This window comes from Charadrius vociferus, unplaced genomic scaffold (genome assembly GCF_000708025.1).
Source record: "Charadrius vociferus isolate BGI_N301 unplaced genomic scaffold, ASM70802v2 scaffold105, whole genome shotgun sequence".
NCBI lineage: Eukaryota > Metazoa > Chordata > Aves > Charadriiformes > Charadriidae > Charadrius > Charadrius vociferus.
This window is the reverse complement of record NW_009648543.1, coordinates 1,246,477-1,270,414: the sequence shown is the minus strand read 5'-3', so window position 1 is coordinate 1,270,414 and position 23,938 is coordinate 1,246,477. Positions and strand designations below refer to the sequence as shown.

Below are 23,938 nucleotides of genomic sequence, written 5' to 3'. Positions count from 1 at the left end.
AATTTATTCACTATGTGAAGTAGTTTTTTTACCAAACTTGAGAGTTGGCATAGCTAAGGGTGGAATTGGACAGACATGGCACAGACGCTCATGAGGTGGTAGGCATGGACCACCAGAGGAGGGGGAAAAAGTTGGACCCCCAGAAACCAGCCATTCCGTTGATTTGATGGTTGGGAAATTGTATTTTAGGCACTTGATTTGTGCATCTACTCTCAGCATCTGGCACAGCAGTCTTCCTATAGTACACCTGTGTGGGCAGTGAAGACAGTTGGGGGCCTGGAGAGGGGGAAAACGGACCAGACTCAGTGGTCTCACCTCACGCATGCCTGCATCACTGCGTTGCTGGGGCTGCTCACTGCCAGCAGAAAAGGCGGGGGATCAGCCCACCAAAGGGTCGCACGAGTGCTGGAGTGAGCAGGAAAGAGAGCGAGAATGACGTAACAGGGTGAACCGTTTTGTGGCAGCAGTGGGCTTGTTAAATCAGTTCAATGATCCCATAACGTTCCCTAAGTGATAACAGTATAAATAAGGAAAACCCCAACTAGTCAATAATAAATACCTAATAAATAAATAATTAGTAAGTAAGAATAATCCATAAATCCGATAATATTTGCTGAAGCAATGTGGGATTCTGCTAGTGTGCCTGAGGCCGGAATTTGGTCTATAATCTAAACATAATATAAAGCAAAAACAGTAATAAGGCCAAATTTGTAAGACTGGACAGGAAGTCTTTTAACCACACTACTGAGCTCTTACTGCTTCACAGCACTGGAAACCACTTACACGATTTCTGACTCTTAAACAACAATACTGAAATTACATATATACAATATAAGAGAACAAAACCCCAAAGCTTCAAAACACTTCTCTTCTACATGGCATGCCCAGTTTAAAACAGCTTCCTATTACTGAAGCTCTTAGCTACACTCCAGGGTGTAGCTCCAGGGTTTCTGACAGACTTTCCCTATGAATTTTTCTGTAGAAATAATGACTCAGAGAGAACAACCTTGAGACAGGCAGCTTCCAAGATCGGATATTTGCCTGACCCTGCAGACCTCCTCAGGAAGGAAACGAGTTCCTCCAAGGAAAACACGTGACAGCAAATTCAGAGCCCGTTCTGCAGGCAGGAGTCATTCAATGAGGCACTCCGGTCTTGAACTTCAGAGTGAACTAGGGTTCCTACCATGCTTACGATATGACAGTAAAAAAAAAAATAAATGTAAACCCCACACATCCTCTTCTTTACTCTTGTGTTGTTTTCTTCCTTGGATTGACAGTTTCATTGCCAACTCTAAGCACAGTCATTACAAAATAAGCCCTCTCACATCTGCATTTGTAACTTGTGACAATCATGTACCTGTAATTCAATAATTTACTTGTACCTCTATACTGCAAACACTCAACTCTGCATACAATAGAGGCAACGATTAGACTAAAATAGCTTCCTAATTTATTCAAAATTATTTTGATATTGTACGCATTAAAATCTAAAGCCTTCACTGACATTAACAGCGCTGGAGTTAAGCATTATGAGATTTAAAAGCAAAACTCCAAATTGGTTTTGTTTGCTTGCTTGTTTGTTTGATTTTTCCTAAAGAGTAGTAGTGATTTATTTGACAGAAAAATTACATTGCTTTCAAGTGAAAACATGCAAACTGATTTAGGCAGAGCAAGAACCCATTTAAAGCTGTTCAAAATTCAGACTTCATTTAAGTGTTTTTCAGGTGTTCAGAAAAATGTTTTATTAGCTTATCACTCTGTTTACCCAGCCTCTTTTAACAAAAGACATTACAAGAAAATTATCAATCTAAAGAGGTGGCATTACTTAGACTAATTCACTGTATGTTCAGACAAAGGTTTTCAATTTGTGTAAGTACAGACAAAGCTGGAAGTCGTCAAGGAAATTAAAGGAGTAAAAAAATGTTTCTCTGATAATATTCTTACCCCAAAATAACTACAGTAATTCATAGCATCCTTCCTGCATAAGAATTTCAGTGCATCAGAATTTCAGGAGAGCTGGAGCATGTGCCTACCAAGTCTGAAAAGAAAGCTAATTCAGCAGAGGGAAAGACAACGTAAAAAACACAAAAAGCTTCATTGTTGCTGCTCTGATTGGTGGATCTGAATGGAAAGGTCACTTTTTCCTCAAGAGTGATCATGCAAAATGCTCCAAAGAGGGTGAAAACATTATTGTACATCTAATAAAATGCCCTTCCCCCCCCAAGCTGCATCCCATTTTTTAAGTTGAAGGTTGTAATCAAATGCAGGGGAGAGAACAGCACCTGCCCCCACTTAAGCACATGAAAGAAAAGATTGCATCATCATATAAATTCACCCAAAGTTTGCGTAACCTCACCAGGCATCTTGAGTGGGTCCTTTCTGTAAGTGGGCACCTATCACCCTTTGGGATGAAAAAGGGCCTCAATGCAGGAGCTCCCTCACATGGCAGAGTTTTCAATGTGTTGATGAATTTTAACCCTCAGTGCTAGCCCTCCAACAGCAAGTACCTACTCAGAGAAAAGCAAATGTGGCTGTCTCCCACCAAGCTGAAGAACACCCTGTGCACTGGGAGAGCCCCAGTGTTGGTGGGGCCATCCTGGAGTGACCCACTGTCCCAGCAGCCCCCAGCATCCATCTACGCTGGGGAAACAGGAACCATGGGAAAGACCATAGAGTGACCAGGAGGTCCATGACTACTGGAAAAACACAGGGACTCTCTCTTCCAAGCATTCACCTCTACCAATCTCTTGCATATCTGCACTTATATTTTTCCCTTTTTATAGTTTACAGAATATAGTCAGGTTTGGTATATTGGTAAAGGGATTGAAAACATCTATTTTTGGATTGACAAATTTTAATTTTTTTTAAAATTGATGATGTCAGTCAAATATTTTAATAGTTCCTTCAATTATTCCTTTGAAGGGATTTCTTGCATGTATGTGCTTAGAGTCTTTGGGCCACAAATAAAACACTTTAAATACCTTCTCAGGTGAACCATGATCCATACACTCATCAATATGTTTTCTTCTCTTTAGTAACTTATTACCATAGATATTGTTGAAATTCATTTTGAATGAGTTATATTCTCCATATGCTGCTGGCTTAATCTGGAAATAAAGTTTGCACACACTGTCATTAGCTATGGCCTAACGAGTCTGCTTAATGCTTCTACCACAAGACACATATGTTGTGAACAGCTGCCCGTCTTTAATCTCTTTTAAAGTTTGACTGTATCATAGCAAATAACAAAACTCGAGCATATAGCCTCACATTTTAAAGTAGCCAGTGTGTCTCCAGAATAGCAGAGATGAGTTTCAGTGGGGAATGTGGGAACCTACAGCAACTGCCAGTCTTAGAGTAAAGCACTGTGTGCTTACCAGGAGAACATTAATCTGTATAACCAACACAGCAACGCAGGCTCTTTTCTTTCACTTTGTCACAGGATGTGTTCGTTTATCTAGTAGTTAATGAAAGTTGATGTGTTTTCTTTTTTACCTTTAAACTAATTTTGCCTATCAGCTAGACTATGATACAGAAAATTTCTCTGACATTCAAATGCATCACAAGCTTGTATTGACATTGTTATCCACAGATAGCACGAAATCTCAATATAAACTGCATGGGGTAAACAGGAGAGTCTGACAAGTCTTAAATTTTGTTTGCGTGTATGTGGATACTTTTAGAGAAAAGAGAAAAGCTGGATTATTTTGATCAGGGAAGCACTTTTATTATTTTTTTTCTTCATCAACTTCAAATTAGCCATCGGTTCCTTCAGCTCAGATACTCTGAGTGTGCTAAGAAATCTTCCAGTACTATCTACCATCAGAGATGTTCCAGCTTATTTGTGTTAGAGTTTATCTGAGGCAAAAATAGAAGTTTAATACCTTTCAAGTATGTATTTCAAAATGTGTGTGAATTACACGTGGAATTACAGGAAAAAATACAGAAAAAAATGCTGATTTTAGGCATACACCTGAAAGAGCTGTATATTAACAATCCCACCCTGATATTAGTCCTGGGATACAAGAGCTCTGTCCCCCTCTTGCTCCCATCTCTTCACTCAGCCTAACAGCAGATTGCTGCTCCCATCTTCATCTGTCCTGGTATTAACAAGGATTTATCACCCACAAATGGTGAGTCTACAGTAAGTAATGCAGTAAGAAATGATTCGTATAGTATGGCACAAGGAAGTAATGGCATCGAAAAGGCCCCTCTGTACTTTTTAGCTTTTAAAAAAAAGACTACGTTTTATTACTGTTTATTGTCATTTATATGAGCTGTTGCATATATTACATGAAAGACCTCTTCTCATTGTACCAGGTTTTTATTTTCATTTTATTTATAATACCCTTGGAAAAAGAATTTGATACCAGAATGATAATTTCATTAAGAAATAAAATCTGAACCACTTATGAGAGACAAGAATCTCTAGCTCATAAGATATCATAAGATATGAGCTAGAGATTTGTATTTTGGAATCTCTCATATTTCAATTCATTTTTTAAATTTAGGGAGTGTAAATTTTCAGTCAATAGAGTGTACTGTTGAAACAGTGTACGAACATCAGTTTGGATATCAGAATTAATTTGTTATTAGACTGGCACATAAGACAGGACATACAGAGCCAGAAGTTGCACAGGAACTCTTCTCCTAGATGAAGGGCACAAGAATCCAGGCTTTTCAGCATAGTGACAAGGGGGAGTGAGGCTATTGTATTTCAAGCCAGAACAGTTATAAGAAATCAAATAGTATTGCCTCCACTGACTAGTAGAACTAGCCAATATTTTTTTTTTCCTTATTTAATCTTACCCATTACATGATGCCAACAGCTTGCCTGAATATTACTGTGACCATATAAAATTCCTATGTACCTGTCATGCTTGCTTTCATATTTTGTTCTAAGCACAGTTGAATGACTATTCCTTGAAGCTGGCATTACATCTCATGTACTTGTATGAGACCTCATATTGTAGGACTTTTTTTTGAATTGAGCCTTTCAGAATTGCCACAGTAAAATTAAGTAAAATCATTTCTATACTTTACAGATGTGGTTGGCAGAGATGATGGTACAGTGGAATACTGTCTATTCCAAAGTCACAAATGCCCTGAGATTTCTCTTCTTTTTTGTTTTTCCTTAAAAAAAACACCAACTTCTGTATAGCTATGAAGTTGTATATTACTTAAGCAAAATATCCTTGCTATTTCAAATTTTCAGCATTTGGTTTCTGCAGCCAGTGTTCTATGGGCCACTAAAAGCCCTGTGGGTCTATGGATGAGGGGTCTGTCATAGTTTAGAAGATCATTCTCAATATTATACCTAATTGAACAGACAAATCACAAAGGAAAAAGCTAGCCATAGGTACTCCAATTACATTTCTCATCTGTGCTGAATTTGATCCCTCTCATACTGTAAAATATAATTATATGATCATACTGCTACTTCATGTTGTTATAGCCAACATACTGTAAGGGAGCTAAACTTGCAAAGTTTCAAAAGAGAAGACTGAGATTACATTTTGGCAGGAAATGTTAATTTCTCCAAAAATGCAAATGTTGTGAGCATGGAAAAAAAAACCACCAAACCCTGTTGGTTTCAAAGTCAAACTGATGCAAGTTTGAGCATGCATTCAATACAAACACAAAACCAGCCCCAAAATTCTGGAGGTGCAATAGCATTGCAACTGAGATGGATGGTGAAGTATTTCTACAGAACCATACTACTGACTATGGACTCATTGCTTGTCCCTTTTGGTTCACTTTCCAGTTTTCAGCGCTCAGAATCTCACGGAGCTCTGTCAGAGGAGACAATGTGTATGTGCAGACACACAGCTGGTAGCAGGTGGCACTGTATTTTCTACATTTTGCGGCTCAATTCTAGCTACGGCAAAGTCTCACATCTTGGTAACTGGAGACAGCTGAAAGTGGGTCGGTAAGCTCTAAGAGAGGGGACCCATAAGGTATTGAGGCAGCCCAGAACTCCAGTCCCTCGAGCGCTTTTGTCCAAGGCATTAAAACAACCCTGCACGTGCTCCCCTTACACAGCCCTAAACTGGGATATGGCTTAGGGCCAACACCCCACACAAAGGAGAAATTTGTAAAACAACTGATACTTCCACTCCAGCCTGCAGAAATTGAAAAAGAAAATGCTATTGTAAAAAGCAATGCTGATGGCACCATCAAGGCGTAAAATCAGTGATATATTACTTATTTACTAGCTACCCAACGTGTTCTAAGTATTTAATTGATGAAGACAATGTGCTTTCAATTAAGCATTTATACTTTAAAAGGGTAAGAACTGCTTAAGCAAGCATTTATAGAAGCTCCAGGAATACCTTGGTATAGTCACATTATGCTAAAATCATCTAATATTCCATTCTCTTTGCTCCTTCTTCATTTTTGACTGACTTCAGGTAACTGGAAAACAGAGCAGGCTCTGTCTGATTTTCAAGACCGCATTATAAATGAGACGTGAAAGCTGTAAAGGGCAGGACTCTCCTCATCCCACATCATCAGTGTGGGTGTGCATTCTCAAGGGCAACAACTTGCTTCCTAGGAAAGGAAAAGACTTCCTGTGTGGAGGGTCAAGAGATGCCAAGAAAGATAGAGGGCTGGATGGCTGGTGGGCGGCTGGTTTGGGGGAGAGGTAAAGATACAGATGGGAGAAAGAGGCACCACACAGTCTTATTACCCGTATCAGGCTTTGATCCCAAAGTGTGCTTTAGCAACCCAACAGGGCTTCCCAGTCCGCAACCTTCTGGAGGAGCTTCCCTCTCCACAGAGTATTCAGGCTTTCCAAATTAGGCACCATTTCTGATTGGTATGAACCCCTATGTATAGGTTTCACAGTGCTGAGGATACATACAAGTATTATCATTTTGCTAGGAAGTGTATGTTTTACTGAAAAAAAGAGGGCCAAAGAATATCATAATAGTTGTACGCTTGTCAAGCCTGAAATGGAAAGTACTGTTCTGGGATCATCGCTGGATTTGTGTTTTGAGATCAGATAATATGAAAAAGATATATAATAGATCATGAAAATTGCTCAACATAAGATGAAGAACTAAAATGTTTTAATTATGCTCCTATGATTGTATGTCATTACAGGGCAGAGTTAAAGTAATTTGGATTTCTCTTCATGGAGTAATTTAACATATTAAATTAAAGCTTGAGAGAAATCTGAATATTGAGTGTTCTGCAGTGCTTATTTGGGAGATTTTTGCATCCAGGTTTTGGAGTGGGTTTCTTCCTATTTAAAGCAGTACTATTCACCACCTTCACCTTTGTCTGAAAATGTATTTGCTGTCACTTTATTTTTTTTTAAAATATTTTCATTAGAATAAGGTTATACCTTAAAATAAGTTCAGGATATACATACCTAATGATGTATAGACATACATATTCATACCCTTCCACCCGACTCTCAGTGTCACTGAACAATGTGAGTTTTAGCCTAGTATCCACGGTGAGTGCTTTTAGCCGTACTCTCCCAACTAGCTTTATCATTCCCTGCTAAAATACTACAAGAATTTGCTTACTCCTTCTATTTATCAGTTATAAGGAAATCTGTTATGCTAAAACTTGTAAAGGTTCTACCTGTGAAAGGTCACTTGTTTGTAACTTCTCCTGTTACCAACCCTACCTTTATTTTTTTGGGAGGCAGACACTACATCTCCTAAACAAAGGGGCAATCTGTGCCCAATGTTCTAAAATAGTTTATTATTTGCCCTTAACCTCATCTGTTTGCTTCCTTTCCATTTTTATTGCTTTATTATTTATTTTTTAAACACAATTCCACATTCTGAGGAAGTTTGTGTCGTGCATTATATTCCACCACCAATTTTCAAGCATCATATTGTCTAAAAATGCATAAGCAATGAAGGATTAGTCAAGAAGTCATTACAATAATCCAATTCAGAGCTTGAACATGGACTTAAAGTTCATCATCTGAACAGTTCGGACCAGATCCATGGAAAAGTATGAAAATATATTTTACTTAATGCCTAGTCTGGCTTCCTTGGAAACCAGATTCATAAGAACAAAGATAATTACGCTGCACGGTTAACAATTTTTTTAAATTCTCTTGTTCTTCCTGAATAGATTATGCCTTCAGCACCATCATTTCCACTAAAAATTGAAGGAAATAAGTAGTATGCAAACATTTTTGAAAGACTTGCCGACTGCTAAATTTATGAAAGTAAATGTTAAAAAACTATAGCTTATATTATTTAAAGGATCTTAGGTAGATAAAATAAAAACAATCTCATCGTATTGACAACTCTCGTAAAATCATAGTTCATTATCCACAGTCATAAACACGAGGAACTTCCAACTATGCTAATACAGTCTGACATTTACCAGTGCCCCCCAAACAACCTCCCCAAAAAAGTACTAATATTGTTATTACTGTATCGTCTTTTTCTATTATCCTTCTAAACTCCAGCAAAGAAATACCAGATGGAGGAAACACAGCCACTTCAGATAACACTAGACTAAAGAGAGAATATTGTAATGTCTGCCTTAATATTTATATATTACTGTAATAAAATAAGAGTAGCTGGAAAACCTGTGTGGTAAAGTAGTTCATTCCTACATTGATCTTCTTCCAGGCAACAACTTAGTATTTTGGGATCTTTGCAAATATGGAAGCACAGCCAGTTAGTTATTTTTTTGCATCTATTTCTGGGTTAAGTAATATCAGATAATATTCCATACTAATAGATGTGACCATTCATCATTTTATTTTCATAAAAAATTAATGTACTGAAATATCTGTCAAGCAGTATCTAATCTAATAATAATCCAATAATAATATCAAGATACATCTAATCTAATAATAATCTAATAATAGTGAAAGTCCACAAGTTCCACATTTTGTCAGGTTGGATATAGTGTTTTACCTATATGTTAAACCTGCATAACTGGCACTATAGAAAATAACTTTCTACACTCTGAATCTATTAGGTACAATGTAAAAGAAAGTGCCACTTATCTAAATGTTTAATAACACATACCACTATAACACTGATATACTATGTCTTTGCTTAGCAGTTGGATTTTTGTTAGTTAAATAGCTGCTACTAAATAGAAAGTTAGCAAAGTTAAGAGTACACAGGGAAAGTATAAATTTAGATGTGAAAATATTCAGCTACTATAAGAAGATATATGCATGGAATATTAAAAATGGATACCCAGTAAAATAATTAACATGTAGTTTATAAATCTATGTGATCAAATATATTTTGCTGACCTAAACATAAATATGAAACTGTATATACTTGCTTAAAATATAGCTATACATGTATTTATTCAAATTCAAGATTCTAGATATTCATGAATTTAGACATTACTAGAAATTACATGTATTTCTATGCTAGAAAAACAAGTCTACACACACATACATACAAACATATTTAGTATTGCCTTTATAGACTAACACAAGCACTATAAATTCGTGCACAAAATGAATAAAATCTATATAGATATATATTTACGTGTATGTACATAATATATTTATATGTAAATCCAGAGACCAGTGTTCCCAGATTGTCAATCCCACTGTTTGTATGAGTATAGATTTATACGTGCAGGGTTCTTATGGTATCATAGTATACCAATTAATGATCAATCGGCAACTACAAAATAACGCCAAATAAAAATACTTGCAAAGCTTCAACACATATTTTGCTGGTATCTCGGCAAAGATATTTAAATATGAAAAGTTTTTTAATTCATAATATACATAGCACGGAAGCAGACATATTTTTGTGCTCTATTTGTAGAAGCTGTGGAGTTGACAAAGTCTCCTACCTTTTGACAGTCAAAGTGGGTTTATTAGAGTTAAAAGCAATTCTCCCTATGTGGAAACAGTTTATGGCTGCTTCCCACCAAAAAAATACTTGCGAGTAATTGAATTGACACACCGTAGAAAACCAAATCCTTGCATCCTGAATCAACAATGTAGGAAAGATAGATGTGTATGGATTCTGGTGCTAAACTAGGTGAAAAACACACAAATAAGAAGCTCCCTTTTGTTCCTGGAATTGCTGAGTGCCATTCAGAGGGCTGCACTGCCTTCGTAAACATGCCCAATACACGTCAGCACTAATAAGATTCAAACAAAAACATGGAGAACCACAGCTAACCTACAGCAGTTCAATTCAACAAAAGATCTTTCTTGACTAAGCGGTACAGAAATTGGGCCGAAATTAGTTTTTGGCAAGAATATACGCATCAGTGGCCAGATTCTCAGTAAATATGAAAGTGAGTAAAAAGATTTGTTTCAATGGAGTTATGCTGGCTTTACACCATTTAAAAACATGGTTTACCATAAATCTTCCTCTTTCGTTACACCTCTTCATGGCTATTCGCTAATATTAAATGAGCGATATCATTCCATCCACACCTTGTAACTTCTCCTGTAAAGAACTCTTTTGTTCAAAACTAATCTTATCTTTTCACTCATCACTTTCTTGAGTCTAAACACATCTATAGAACAATGGTAATTTTATGAATTTTCTCTAAAAAAAGTAGACATGCTTTTCAATTGTCTTTTACTTTCCATTGCAACAAGACAAAAAAACAAATAATAAATATCAAAAGTAATTAGCCACAAATATTTTCTTTGAGGTAATATGGTGGGCTAAGTGTAAGCTTTTGCACCTTCTATTTTTAAAGCTCTCATTTTTTATGTAGCTAAAAATTATTTCTAATTTATACTGCAATTTTAACCACCACCTCACAAATTCAGCAGATCACCAGGATATTTCCTGTTCTCTGTTTTGGTCTTGGTTTATGATTTTTCCATTTTTAAAATGCATCTCTCTATGATCTACTTAAAAAAAAAAAAAAAAAACCCAACACCAAATCTGTAAATACTGAATCAAGTATAAGCGTGAAGGTACACCATGTGATCACGTAACTAAGCCAGAAAGGATTGCTCCTGGAAGAACACAACCCCCTCCACCCTGGTACAAGCTGAGAAAGAAAAGCACCTCTCAGGGTTGGAGCCGTAGTTGCCAAAGGAAAACACTTTCTCATTTTCAGATGTCCACAATTGCTGTTACATTGACTGTTAAACACACTTCAGCATAGTTGTCTCTGTTGGACAAGTGTACAGAACTCCTAATTAAGGGGTTTCATTTTTGCCACAAAAGGAGCTAGATTGTAATGGCATCTTTTGTCCTATGCTTACTGAAGGGTGAGATATTGTTTGAATAATTAGTAACACCACTGGAAGAAAATGCAAGTAATTAGCATAGCTTGACACCCAGAGCAACACCAGTTGCTGTTGTTAGCATCAATAATGTGTCGATTTAAAAAGAAAAATCACAAGACAGAAACTGTCGCTTGAAGCAGTTTTGCTTTTCTTTTTTAAAGATACAATTAACCACCCATTTTTGAATGAATCCACTATACTATTGGCTAACGCATGCTCATTCTTTCAGATTTTTTTCTAAAGGTTTAGATAGCTTGTCTATCAAACCCCATGTATTTTAAAAACTCGCGACAGCAATATAGCAAGCAAGAATCCATTTTTTCAGGTAGGGATTTTGTGATCCACCTGAACATCGAATTTGCTAATGGCACGTGCACATTATGTGTAAGTTAACAAAGACCATCTGCAAGCTCGTACCTAACATTTACTTTAGCAGCAGAGCCAGTGACTCAAGAGGTTGTAACACCATTTATGAAGGAGGAGGCCTGAACATGAAAACGGATCTGAAATTCTCGCCTGTCAGCTACCAAACACTGGTGTGAACAGGTATCGTTCCTTTACTCCTGAGGGATAAGTGCCAATCTACTGAACTGAAAATCTCATTCTCGGAGTTTGATACATAAACCAGCACAAATTTCTGGGATGGAAGATGCCATGAAGACAGGAAAGACATGGTTTTCAGATTACCTTCTTGTCAACAGAGAGTGGACTCTGGATCTGGATGGAACCCACCTAGCCTATTGTTCCTGGGCTCAGAGTATAAATGTGTCACGACTACTGGCATAGTTAGCCATCACTGGCATTAGCAAAGTGAAACAGTCTGCCTCATGATAAAGAGGATTTCATGTAACTGGATTTCATGTAGATTAATAATAGTTTGTATAAACTACTTTTAGATAGTTTAGATACAAAGAAAGTCCACACAAAAAAAAAAATAAAAAATGTACAGGTCTTATAAACAGTGATAGGAGTTGCCATTATAAGGAAAGAGGTATTTGACCCAGGCCTATGCTAACCATTAAATTAGTACTTGAACTACTCTTCAAGGAGGCTGGCAGAAAGTACTCTGTCAGGCTTCTGCCAAGTTAGCTGGACTGAGTACCATCTAATGTGAATGTTATTTGCCTGTCTGAGATACCCATTCAGAGTTTGCTTTGGCATCTTTACACAGAAAAGTCATAGATCACGCAAAAATACCCTCATTTTTTTCCCTAACTAGCTGCAATATTAAGTCAAAAATCTCAAGAGAAGAGACATGCCTTTTAAAGCCTTCTTTCAAGACTTGCCATATGTGCATAAATCAACACTGAGAAATGTTTACTATTTTTTTTACAACTTCAAAAATATACTTATCCAGTATTTAATGTTGAAAGTATTTCATGTTAAGTACTGCATTCCTACTCATATAAAGTGGATAAACGATACACTGTTAGTTTACTAAAAAGTAGCACCTGTTAAGGAGATAAACCTGCTAGATTACTGAAAAGCACTGTAAGTCCATGCACCTTCTATTCGCATTTATAGTCCATGTCCCATTTTATCAATGGCCAAACTCTTACCTATTAACAAACCAGATCAGAAAGCAAAAATAACAAGTCCTCCTTAGTAAATACAACAGTGTTTAAGAGACGAAAGGAAGCTGTCAGGTCCAGGTGAAGAAGCATCTTCCATTATGTTACTACAATCAGAGAATATGACCTGCATGTTTGCACGTGCACAGAGGCACAAAATCCACATACAGCCTGTGGGTGCAGGTTTTACACTCACTCACATAAAGTTATCCCAGACATGTGCAGCCACTTATCTTTGTCTGAAGGTATTTGAGAAAAACCCTCTTAGTTAAACCTATTAATTCAGTCTCTTTTTCCACCTCTGAAATTCTGCGGGGGAAGGCTGGCATATCATCTCCACGCTTTTGATTTCTCGATGGTAGTCCATCTTTAACCTCCCCATGCCCCCGCCCCCCCCAAAGCCACGCACAGGCACACGCAGACCGTCTGGGGGGAGTGGGTGGAGGGAAACGTGGGGTGCTTAATTCCTGCCTTTGCTCTGCAGCAGCACCCAAATCAGCATGAGAGGAACATACAGCCAGATGGGTGGGAGGCCACTCGCAGTGGCCTCACTGTTCAGCGGGAGCTGTGCCTCCGCCGGCAGCCTGCAGAGCCACCGGAGTGCCCTGTGACCTGGCTGCCCACCTCCACCCCACCCAGGGCATCCTGCGTGGGGCCAATGGGATGCCGGAGCCCCCTGGCTACCTGGCAAGGGCATGTGCCAGAAGCTCACCGAACTGTGGGAATGCTGCAAGAAGCTCAGAAACAATTTCGGTTTTGTTTCCAGGACTGCGCCGCCTGCAAGCCCGGGTAGGAGGCAGCGCGAGAAGAGCAGAGCTGGCATTCGGTTTCCCTGGCTGGGTGGGCAGCTGGCATCCCTGAAGCCGGCACGGATAAATGCATCGCCTGTTAGCAGTGATGCAAAGGTCTTTTCACAATGAAAGCGACCAAATGAAAAATAATCAACAGCGGAGCGCAAGCAAAGAATGCCTGACATTTCAATCAGCGCCTGTGTGTGTGCAGTCAGCGCTAAACCGTGCCAGCTGCCACAAATAAAGCTGTAGGTAGATAAGAAAATTCACCTAAACAGTAGTATATGCTGCATATTGCTTATGATAGCTATAGAGGAAGCAAAGCACAACTGAGGAATCTTTCCTTACGCAAAATCTGACACCTTTTCAATGGTGATGAGCAAAATGCATGTATAGATCTGTATGTGTATCTCATCTGATTAGAGAACGCGCACCTCCCTTCCCCAACCCCTGCCCAAATGAGGAATTTAGCATGCAACCGAAGGGCACTTTCCTTCCCAACTATACTCTCCGTGACTATAAAGGCCAATAGGTAGCACTAACCTTTAGCTTGTCATAGCGCTCACTTAAAGCTGCCACCTGATGGTCACGGTGTCGCCCAACCAGTTTACACAAGGCACAGATTAACTGGTCGTCGGTCACACAGTACATATTAACTTTCTCATCCTCGTGCTCCAAGCACATTAATCCCCTGATGTGAGAGTCCGGGATGGGCTCGATGAGACGATGGCCGGTGAAGGGCTTCTTGTTGGGGTGAGTGGCTTTCAGGCACTCCTCGCAGTAGGACACCTCGCAGGTAACGCAGGTTTTCACTGCCTCCTGGGCAGGGTCCTGGTCGCAGAACTGGCAGAGCACCTTCTCGCAGGACGACATGCTGTTGCTATCGAACGCCCGCTCCCGGCGGGTCTCACTGGGGGAATTGGGCCCGCTGACCGAGGCTTTCTGAAACCTGTCGATGATGTTCTGCAGGGTGACGTTGCGCTTGAGCCCGTCTAGACCGCGCTGGCTGAGGGTGATGACATAGCGGCAGGTCGGGCACTGGAAGGCGGTGATTGACTCCACCGGCTCGTTGGTGGCGCAGTGGGAGACCAGGATGCGGTGCGCGCAGTTGAAGCAGAGGCTGTGAGCACAAGGCAGCAGCAGCGGGTCTTCAAACAGCTCCAGACAGATAGGGCAGGTCAGTTCCGACTCCAGTGTTTCCATCTTCAGGCAAAGCTTTCCTGTGGCGTCAGCGAAATCCAGGGAAGCTGATCAGCTATCTGGAAACACACGTAAAATTCGATTAGGCGAGAGAGAACATGAGGGGTCAGCCGTGGGGGGTTGTCAACTTTCGCCACTGCTCCCAGGGCTATCAACCCACCACGCCGGGAGGGAGAGCAATCTAAAGTTTTGAACCTGCACATGCACACATCAAGGTATTTAAATCTGGACTGCTTTATTTATTTTCTTGCCTCTGTTCACTTGAGAAAGCAAAAGAAAAGCTCTTTCTTAATTCCTTTCTCTTTCCCATTCTCTCTCATGCAATCGAGGAAAACAGCAGATGTTTCTGTGCATTATTAAAAACCAAAATGATGACCTTCAAACAGCCTATTACAGAAAAATTAGATTTCTTCTGCAGATGCTGCTTTTGTTTTCACTAATCTACCAGTAAAACTTTTTTAAAAAAACCTTCACCTTTGTATAGCATTGTGCAAGGATTAGTCCAGAGTATTATAACTGGTACCCTTAAATCTCTCACTGCTATTACAATTAACAGTTATTTTCCCAGATTGAAATTTTCATTTGCTATTATAGCAAGAGTACAGCACTTAGAGTACGTTTGTGTTTTCCTGTGTAAATATATATCTGAATATATACAGGGAGTAATGTTTCTAGGAAAGCATGTGATATTTTTACATATAACATATACATATCATAAATATATCGTATATTATTATACTCCTGTGTATTTCAAGAACATGTGTAGCTGTATTTATATGCACCTGTATTTTTGTGCATGTGTACCTGTACATGTATGCACAAACATATAGCACTACATATTTGCAGAAAGATTAATATAGCCACAGGATGACACAGTGTCATAACTGAAATGCCTAAAAAAAGGTAGGTGAAAGAAATGAGAAACAGTAGTTTAGCCAAAATTTCTGATGATCCTAACCTATAGTACATGAAGCACCTCTAGAGAGTAAGACAGTGATTTGCTTAGGGGTTTGTGTGTGTGTGTGCCTGCACTTGTGGTGAGTACTGTCTATTGCTAAAACTTAGGCACTACCGCCTGCTTTAGTGGCCTTATTAACCACCTGAAGTGGATTAGGAACCAATGACTTCTAAATGGAGGGCATGGGATTTTCTGGAGAACGCAGCAGTATGCCCCCCCCCATCAGAGATCAACTGAAACTTCATTTTGCTTCCTTCCCTGCGCTCAGCGTTACAGAGAGTGGTTTTGAAAGACTCGCCCTCCGCAGCTCTCCCTGCCTAAGCTCCCGTCAAGGGCCCGTCGCTGCCGCAAGCAGACGGGTCAGTGAAGCAGAAGCAAAAGCTATGCTTCACACTCGCAGAGCTGTACCTCTTCACAGTACAATCTATTTAAGCTTTGTTGCTCATAACCGAGGACGGCTTCAGATGGCACAGCTGCGTCGTCTTTACACTGTAAAGTCATTGTTCGGTTGTGTGAACTCTTGCCTCCTCCCCTGGCCAGGGAAAAGGAGGGACGGACAAGAATCCCCCACAAACAAACCGTAGTTCATTAAGGGTGAGGAGAGCTGAGGGCTCATTAGCAGCCTTGGGAACCGAGCATGCTTGAACCTTCTGTACTTCATGACAATTAGTGTGGGGAGCGCAATGGCAGTGTCAGGAATGCTACCTATTACCCCAATATGAACCACAGCAAAAAGGAAAGTTCAGCAAACAGAGGCAAGGTTCAGACTGCCCATCGGTATTTAGTCCTGCTTGCTCTGCGGGAAGAGCAGCAAGGCGTCTGTTCCAGAGGTATGCTTAGAAATTAGGATACTTTGCCTCTTTGGACTAATGCGTCCTTTCATTCTGCCAAGAAATCGGAGCATTTAAAAAATGCACTGATCCCATCACAAAATTTGCTTTCCTGTATCTTCTGTGATGCTGATCTTACTTGAAATAAAGTTCAGTTTGCCAAAGACTAATTCATTTGTAACTATCCATCAGTGGCCATAATTGCATGGTGCATCTGGTCAAAATTAAAGGCCTGGCAATTTGATATAAGCAGGAAGACAACTCCCCTCGTCTCTCCTCGGCCATAGCCACACAGCACAGAAAAGATGAAAGCCTTTTCTACAAATGAAGACCAGTTTGTCTTTCCTCCTCTTCACTCTCTGTATCACAGAAGTCCCAGAAGATCAAAATCTCATTCACATTGTTTGAATCCCTTCCACACCACAAGTGTGTACCTCATCATCCACTTATCCTGCAGGCTCAATGCTGCACTGGAAATGGGAGAAGGGGATTTGAGGTTGGCAGGAGACAACATTTTAAAAAGGCAAACTAATCATTGCTCATCTACTGGCAGTCCAGTGAAAACCTGCCAACCTTTAGGGTTTGTTTCTTAGGACTGTGTTTGGTATAAGGGGCTTTCTTCCATGCTATTCTTTCTGTACAAAATCCCTCCTCATCCTTTGAATGCCAAACAGTTTAATTCATTCAATTTCCTGCTCAAAGCACTTTTTTTTTTTTTTTAACTGAAGGGGTTTTTATGGTGCTTATATAAAAAAGAGGTACAGATAAACAGAAAAAAAGCAGCAGAAAAACATTGGCATCACTGCCTCATGCAAAGATGTTTGAACACCACCATCTCAACTGATGACTAATTCTGATCTATGTGACCTGAATGAGCAGCAGCTCAGCCCTGACTAATGCTATTCAGCATGAGCAAGGGTGCCAAAATCTGATCTTAGATTGCAAATGCCTTGGAATAAGAGCCTATCTTCCAAAGTAATCAAAGTTGAACGCACTGATAGAAATCAAAAAATGACATTTCCCTGTTTTCTTTTGCAGTTACTAATAAGTCAAAACACACTGCACCTGGGACTGAATAATGAATCTTTTAAGAGGCACTGAAGAAGGGCTATATTTTCTGGGCAATCCCGTGATTACTCTTTAATCAACTGCAATTCTGCTTCTGCTTTTAGGTTGGTGCCTGAAGTACAGTGTGCTGCTGATCCAGCTACAAAATCTTTCTAACTCTCTGGCCCTTGACTTAAGGTTTCATATTCAGTATATATTTTTTTTTCTTGAGAGTGATAGAGAGTCCATAGCTACAGTAAACTGGAAGATTAGGCAGAAACTCAATATGCATGGTTTATATATGCACATGGTTGTATTCCATATTCAACATGGCCCGTAAATGGAAAGCCACATAGACAGCCTCCAGACACAGAAAGGAAAGAAGGAATTTTGAGTAAATAATTTTCTATTTGGAAAAAATATGAAATTACTGGCAGAAAATTATACTATTACCAAAATGTCAGTGAAATTAGTAGTATTATTTTTCTACCCACAAGAGGTGGTTTTAGGAACAGATATCAAAGTAAAAGTGATTGTCAAAAGACAAGTGTTATTTAAAAATCAAAAATGTACTTAAGTAACTTTGGAACTCGCATCTCCCCAGCACACAAGGATTAGTTATGCAATATGTGGTAAGCAATGCAGTAAATGAAATCCCAATCTTAATGTAGTTCATGGCAAGATTTCTACTAACCCTAGTGGAATTAGCATCTTTGTACCTCTTGTTTTAAGCATGACATATTTTGCAGGCAGTATTACTGCCTTCAGTTGCACAGAAGTAGAGAGACAGAAGAGAAATTAAAACTAAAACTGAACTAGATAAATTTCAGTATGTTAACTACTGGTAGAGCTGAATAGATTAAAAAAATCTGTCAAGTTGTTTCATAACTGGATGCAAGATGCAACACTATGCTGCAAAAATGCTGTATTTTACCTTTAATTTCTTTTATACTTGAAAAATTACAGATCAGAGATAGTACCAAAGTCCAGAAGACTGTTACCACTGATCTCAATGAGACCCTAGTAATCAAAGCCCAAAAATAACTTTCCTGAGGAGGACATAAAATACGCAGCTCATCACTCTTTGAAACATTATTATTTATAGGGAAATCTGGTGATATGGTGGCCCTGAAATCATCCCAGGGCTGACTGAAGGTTGACTTCTGATTTTTCATTGCTGGCAATGCCAGTGTTATGGATGATCCCTATGCTTTAAGCACCGAAAGCAGTATATAGAAGCAGCAGGATAAAAATACCAGAAAGTGTTGGTGGAAGGAGACTTCCATTAACCAGAACTGTAAGTGCATCCTCACAGGAAGCAATGCACTTCTATATTCTGAAGAAATCACATGATGTTAGAAAGTGATAGACGAACCAAGGAAGAGAGGTGCCATGCTGGACCTTGTTCTCACCAACAAGGAGGTGCTGGTAGGGAATGTGAAGCTCAAGGGCAGCCTTGGGTGCAGTGACCACAAAATGGTAGAGTTCAAGATCCTTAGGGCACACACCAAGCTTACTACCCTGGACTTCAGCAGAGCAGACTTTGGCCTCTTTAGGGATCTGCTTGGCACAGTACCATGGGATAAAAACCTGGAGGGAAGAGGGGCCCAAGAAAGGTGGTTAATATTCAAGGATCACCTCCTCCAAGCTCAGGAGTGATGCATCCCAACAAAGAGGAAGTCAGGCAAAAAACATCAGGAGGCCTGCATGGATGAACAAGGAGCTCTTAGACAAACTCAAACACAGAAAGAAAGCCTACAGAGGGTGTAAGCAAGGACAGGTAGCCTGAGAGAAATACAGAGAAATTGTCTGAGCAGCCAGGGATCGGGTTAGGAAAGCTAAATCCCTGATAGAATTAAATCTGGCCAGGGATGTCAAGGGCAACAAGAAAATCTTCTACAGGTACATCAGTGATAAAAGGAAGACTAGGGAAAATGTGGGCCCTCTCCAGAAAGAAACAGGACACCTGGTTATCTGGGATATGGAGAAGGCTGAGGTAGTCAATGACTTTTTTGCCTAGGTCTTCACTGGCAAGTGCTGAGTTTGATGTGCTTGGTTGATGAGTAGCTCAACATGAGCTGGCAATGGGCGCTTGCAGCCCAGAAGGCCAACCTCATTCTGGGCTGCATCAAAAGAAGCATGGCCAGCAAATTGAAGGAGGTGATTCTGCCCCTTTACTCCACCCTTGTGAGACCCCACCTGGAATACTGCATATAGCTCTGGAGCCCCCAACACAGCAAAGACAGGGACCTGTTGAAGCAAGTGCAGAGGAGGGCCATGAAGATGGCCAGAGGGCTGCAGCATCTCTCCTATGAGGACAGGCTGAGTGAGTTGGGGTTGTTCAGCCTACAGGAAAGATGAGGAAGGACTCTTCATCAGGGAGTGTAGTGATAGGACAAGGGGTAATGGTTTCAAACCAAAAAACGGTAGATTTAGATTAGATATTAGGAAGAAATTCTTTACTATCAGAGTGGTAAGGCACTGGAACAGGTTGCCCAGGGAAGTTGTAGAGGCCCCATCCATGGAAGTGTTCAAGGCCAGGTAGAATGGGGCTTCGAGCAATGCGGTCTAGTGGGAAGTGTTGCTGCCCCTGGCAGGAGGGTTGGAACTAGATGATCTTCAAGGTCCCTCCCAACTCAAACCATTCTATGATTCTATAATTCTGTGAAAGGTATTGCAAACCACACACTGCTACATGGAGCTGTTCTCATGGCAAATACCCCCATATGCCTCCTATACACACAGGCTAACACTCTATCTGCACCCAGACAATAATCAGAAAATTGCAGTTAATGTTCAAAATAATTATTCTGCTAACCTCCTTGGAAAAAGAGAAACATCCAGCAATAATACCATAGGACCTGGTGATGCTACAGCAATAAAATACTTCAAAAAGCTAACAGCATTCTTTAAAGCTGGATGTGGATAGGACATTTCAGTCTAACTAGTAATACTCACCAGAGAGGTGACTGGTGACCTGACATGGACTTTACATTTATCTGTTTTTCATTGGTGTTAACTAGATGATCAATAATATTGATAATTATTTATATTTGTTGTATTAACAAAGTAATTACAGTGTGATATTGCCAAAGACCATTCTTCACCTTAACTCAGTACATTCAAGCCAGAACATGGTATTTCTGAAGTCTTAACGTAATGTCTGAGGTAAAATGCCTGAAATATAAAACTATGCTTAAAAATGAATGTATCAAAAATTCCAGTATACTGAGGTCACTTTTTTTCAGTAAAACAACACAGAATTCTCCTCATGCAGAATAAGTCACTAGCTATTAGAATAAACTAGCAAGCAACGTTCTAGCATTCCACGTGTTGCCTCCTGCTCCTTTTCTATTCCAGCTGCTCCTACAGTCTTTAGGGAAGGTGAGAAGAGAGTCTACCAGGAATGAAAAAGTGGTGGAAGAAGATGTCCTATGAAGCTTTGCTTTCCACTCTGGTAAAGGTGGAGCTCATAGTATGAATTAAAGCTGTTTCAGTGAATTTTTAAATTGTAGTGAACTCAGTGACATTGAAGGAGGAAACAGAGCTGTAGGCCATTCTGTAAATTTTAAGTCTCTCAGTAACAAATAGCACTGGGCAAAAAAGCTGGACTTGTGCCATGTTCCAAAATTCCTTGGTGTGTTATCTCTCTGGCAAAATTGCAGTTTGTCATGTTTTGGTGAATTATGGACAAAATACACCCAAGCAGGTTCAAACAGCAATTTTTCCTAATAATATTTTCTAACAATTTTTGTGTTAAGGCTACTACTGAATACTTACTACAGTAAGGCTATCTCAGCCTTGGTCCTCCATATATAGGAATGTTCATAAATGGACAGAAGACTACAGGCTAAATTAAAGACCAAACACTTGAAGATTAAGTAGGTTTTGTGGAAAACACTTGCCAACTTTTTCAGTTAGAAAATCAAATCTATTAAACTGCCATTATATAAATATGAAACACGAACATGTAAGAATGAAAAGTAACAAAACGTGTTATGCATGTATACATGCATATGTGTGTGCATACGTATATGTATCCTAGGTTTATAGTACAAGAACCATTATAGTCAACACACACACAATGTTCCTGAATAAACTACAGCAAGTAGTGCTTAAGCAGGCTGCTATCATAATACACAGCTGTAGTTTTCTCTTAAGTGCATTATAAAAAGAAAATTTTAAATTTATGTTCTTGTCATAAAAAGTGTTATGGGCAATAAAAAAACCCACTTGCAATTTCTTCTGTTAGCTTTGGAAAAAAAAAAAAAAAAGAAGAAGAAAAAAGAAAATCCTATTCTTTTTGCCATTTTCTATCCTGTTCTAGGATATACACAAAATTGTCTTGGGAACAACTTTTCCTTCCAACAAGTGAATGTGATTGTTTCACATCACATTCAATAAGCATTTCACATGTGATTAAACCAATGGACTGCTTCATAGCCCAGTTTGTCCCAAGTCCATTACAGCTTTTATCTTCTGCAGCACAGACATTGAACTCTATGAGTACTCATGATGCTAGTAATTGCCAGCAGCACAGCTAGTGAGATATTCATGTAACTAATGTAATTTTTGTAAGTAGTGTAAAAGGAACTAATAACCCAAACTTAGATTTTTTTTCTTAAGAAATGTTTAATGAAAATTTCTATAATGCCGAAGAAAGCAAGCTGCACACACCTCGAAGCAAGCAAATATTTGTTTTCCCACTGTTTTTTTTCTCAAAGCAGTGCAAATTAACAAATAGTCAAAGGACAGTGCTGTTCAACAGCTCCTGATACGCAAAAACAAATACTCAGCATAAAAGAAAATGACTAATTCATCCTATTCATACATTTTCACTGACAGAAGAATGATTAGCTGCCTTGCCTAGAAGTTACATGCAGTGTTTCCATGATGTTGAAATAGATGTTTGCAACATTTAAAGGATATTAATAAAGCAAAAGCACATCTGCTATGCTGTCTGTAGTGATGTCAGGCCTAGACAACATCCCTCTCTGCTTTAAATGTGTGCTAGTAGGAGAAAATATTTTCAAAAAGCCAAATCCTGTATGTTATTCAGTGAGATAAGAACATCTCAGAGAATTAAGGTCTTTGGCATAACATCACATATCCCTTCTCATGGGAGCTAAAACAATAACTAAGCCTCAAAAGCTAACAGGCAAGAAAATCATGTCTTGTAAATCCCAATGCAATCAATAAATAGCTGATTTAACATTATCTTTAGTATTAGATACAGTATTACACATGTATGCATAAATCTATACTGGTATACATTTGGAATGCTTTTTGACCTTTATTTTTTATATTCTTGCAATTCTTGTAGCTTTACATTCTTTAGACACAAGATTTAGTATTTCCTTTAAATGCTTCAGGGGAGCAAAAGGAAAGAATTGTTTAATCTTTAGCACATGTGAATCAGCATAGGTCCACTGGCATCATCAGTGACCTCCTAGCAAATTTGTGGCTGAACGTCTGCTCCCAAAACCTCTTCAATTAAGTTCATGCTCTTCATTTGAGAAATTTATTCTGGGGCATATCATGGCTATACAACAACAAATATTGAGAAGTGGGTTCACATCTTGGCCTGGATACCGGCAGCATGGGAAAAAATGACTAGAGCAGCCCCAAATATCTGGGAAAGCTTGCCAAAGGGGACATATTGCCGTAACATCCCCTGTCATTTTTTTCTCTCTCATTTCAAGCTAAAAGCTTCATAGATGATGGATGCTACTCTGCAAATGAAGGAAGGCAAAATTATTTTACCCAAACAGTAAATACCATCAGTTTTCATAGGGGTTTGGTTGCACAGTAGAGCTAGAAATCTCTCACCTCTCCCCAGCTGGGAATGTCACTTGTGTAATGCCTTAGGTGACATGGTACTCCCTGACCTTTAGCGTAGATGATACAGCAACAGAAATAGCCAGAAATATTTCAGCACATTCCTTCCAGTCATATGTGTTCACACATACTGATACGTAATTTAGTGCAGCTTGGAAACACCAGGGCCCTTAAGCTACTGCAAGTTTTCATGGGAGATCTTAGGGTGGCCTAAAGAAATTATTGCATTCTCTGTCCAGAAAGTTGTCCTTTTTCCTGCAGCTAAGTAAAGGGAATCGTAAATACTACTTAAATTCATAACCATCACCTCCACCTAGATAATGGCATTATAAGTTCTCAAGGAAGAAGCCCAAGGTCTGCCTTCATATCAAAGGCTGCCTTTAAAATAGCAGCAAGAAATGTCCCAGGAGCTACAACAGGTATGAAGGTGTGACCTAACCCACCACACAGGACTCTGAATTTAACTACCTGCAAGATGTACCTTTGAT

The 23,938-nt window shown here is 39.3% G+C and overlaps 1 protein-coding gene across 1 annotated transcript in view; it reads right to left on the bottom strand.

The window, feature by feature from the left end:
- MID1 (midline 1) overlaps positions 1-14,837 on the bottom strand; it is a 101,848-nt gene extending 87,011 nt beyond the window's left edge. Inside the window, 1 exon segment of the mRNA XM_009885953.1 lies at positions 14,121-14,837. Coding sequence (XP_009884255.1) covers positions 14,121-14,780 — 660 coding nt within the window. The 5' untranslated portion in view covers positions 14,781-14,837.
- Between the last annotated feature and the right edge of the window lie 9,101 nt (positions 14,838-23,938).